Source organism: Parus major, chromosome 27 (assembly GCF_001522545.3).
Source record: "Parus major isolate Abel chromosome 27, Parus_major1.1, whole genome shotgun sequence".
In the NCBI taxonomy this organism is placed as follows: Eukaryota; Metazoa; Chordata; class Aves; order Passeriformes; family Paridae; genus Parus; species Parus major.
This window is the reverse complement of record NC_031796.1, coordinates 2,313,349-2,315,781: the sequence shown is the minus strand read 5'-3', so window position 1 is coordinate 2,315,781 and position 2,433 is coordinate 2,313,349. Positions and strand designations below refer to the sequence as shown.

At 38.8% G+C, this 2,433-nt stretch overlaps 1 gene segment (V, D, J or C); it reads left to right on the top strand.

Moving 5' to 3' along the window:
- LOC117245555 overlaps positions 1 to 2,428 on the top strand; it is a gene marked incomplete at both ends in the record, with an annotated part of 7,503 nt that extends 5,075 nt beyond the window's left edge. Inside the window, 2 exon segments of the V gene segment in view lie at positions 1,172 to 1,242; positions 2,256 to 2,428. Coding sequence covers positions 1,172 to 1,242; positions 2,256 to 2,428 — 244 coding nt within the window.
- Between the last annotated feature and the right edge of the window lie 5 nt (positions 2,429 to 2,433).

Genomic DNA, 2,433 nt, shown 5'->3' with positions numbered 1-2,433 from the left:
TGGACACCAGCACCACACTGACAGTGTCCCCAGGTAAGTAACTCCACTGGCCTGGGGACACAGGAGGAGCAAGGAGGTTAAATGGCCTTGGGCTTAAATTCTCACAAGGGCCTCATATCCAATAAACTGCTGGAATGAAAGACAATTGGCTCCCAGTTGTGTGGGATCTGGAAAGACCAGTGTGGGGAGTAGGAATTATAAGAAGCCCCAGTTATTCCTATCTTTATCTGGAATTTCATTATGTACAAAAAAGGTGTATGTCTCCCCAAGCAAAGTTACCATTCTGAAGAAAGACTTCTTCCTTCCATACTGCTTGACGTTTTTCTTTTCCAAAGACAGCAAAAGACAGGATATTTTCAGAGTTGCACAGAGATTCTGGTCTTATGCTTGATGGTAAAAGATATTGGGCCTAGTATCAAAGTCCCTTTCAAGTCTGCTAAAATTCTTAATAAATTGCAGCCAAAGTTTCCAGGATGTTAGCAACCTCCCTCTTTTTGTTTTGAATTCCTTTGGGAATGCATTTTAAGATTTTTAGAGCACGAACACTTCACTATGCAAATCTTTTGAGAATTCTCCCTAATCAAATAAAATAACAACCATTAATGTCACTGTGGAATACTCCAGGCATATTCTCTTGAGGGCTCAGTTAAGGGCAGAGGTTTTCCTTTTGGTTCAGGTTTGATTATTCCAGATTAAACATTCATTGAGAATGTTAAGGTCCGTTACATTTTAGAATATGGGGCTTCTCCTGTGACTTTATGAGAGTAAAGTGACAAAGAAGTGCAACTTTTTGTCCAAATCAATTGTCAGAACATAAAACACAAATCCCTTCCAGAAGCAAGCAGTGGTAGGAATTCATTCAGGTAATGCAAACTCGTGGGACTCAGGTGAGGCTTCTGGGGTCAGATAAAACAAATCTGCTCTCTGAACTACAATTGCACCCTGTACATTAATTCTTGCTGAAGATCTTGCCCAGGGAGCCATTGCAGAGAAGCAGCTTGTTTGTATTCTGGCTGTTTGAAAAGCCTGCAGAGGAGACCACATGAAAAGCTTTTCAGAGTCTTCTCAGAGAACACGGAATGCACAGGACTGACAGGCTCTGGCCAACCCTGGTACAACACCTGGCAAGGAAATGTGTAGAGGAAGAATAGCAAAATGGGCCCTTTTTGATTTACACATTTTAACTGTGTGTTACCGCTGCTCTTGTCTTTGGGAAAGGAACTCAACTGACTGTGGAGCCAAGTAGGTATCCTTTATACATTACCATTTTCTGAGTTGTTACTCTTTCATTTTTCCCCTTTTTATATATTTTATTCACCCTAAAATCCATGCAGACACCTATTTGTGTTTCTCAGTCACTAGTTAGACTTTCTATGTGTAATATTTTATATGAAACTAGACAATTTATATGTAAAAATATTCTAATCCCTCTTCTCAGTGTTGCCAAAGAACTTGAACTCCACAAGGGAAGTTCTGTCTGCTAGAATTCTGAATTTCTTTGGGAAATACATCTATCCATTTATTCAGACTTCTTAATAAGATTTTCATAGTCATTATTGGGTTTTAAAGTCATGCTTGGACAGTCTAAAGGGAAATAAAGTATCTGCAGAAGTTGGCATACAAGGTCCTAAGAATATCTCTTGTGTCAGAGTTAAAAATACAATACTGTTAGCACAGAAGGGTAATGTACAAAATCATAAAATAAAATCTTATGCAACATTTCTGTACTAGTTTAATCTTACTACATTGTTTAGAGTTTAGGTTCAACTGAACTGGTCAAAGCAAGTTAATGGATGTTTGATTTCTGTTTGGTGTCTGGAAGAGACAGTAATAGAAAAACCAGTATTCACTTATGTCTCTTGAATATGTAAGGCAATCCAGATAGAATTCTTATGTTTTGGAATGAAATTGCTGAGAAAGCAGAATAAGTGGACTCTTGGAGTGGCATTCATAAAAGTTCTCTTCTTGTCTGTGTGTAGGTCCTCTGTGAAATCAAGGGCTCACTTACAAGCATAAGCTTTGGCAAAAGGAAGCTGCAATGCTGTGGGATTAAATATCTTATAAAATATGCCCCACATACCCCTTTCTGTCTTTAACTTGATCTTTTGGAAGAGGCAGAAGAAATAAAGACCACAGAAAGACCAATAATGCTACAAATTATTCACAGCTAGAGTACATGTGAATTTTCAGTCAGGCAGCACTTGGGTAAGCTTGCAGTAAATTTAGTCCTGTCCAAAGCATGCTTTTCTTTACAGACATTCCAAAAACTTCTCTCCCTCAAATCATTGTGATGAAATCAAGGAAACTGAAAGAAGGTGGCAGCACTGGGAAAGCAGCTTGTTTGGCAAGGAACTTCCTTACAAAGAACATCAGCTTGGAGATGCCTGCTACGGAGGTCGTGTATGAACAGAGCACATCCATTTTGACATCAGA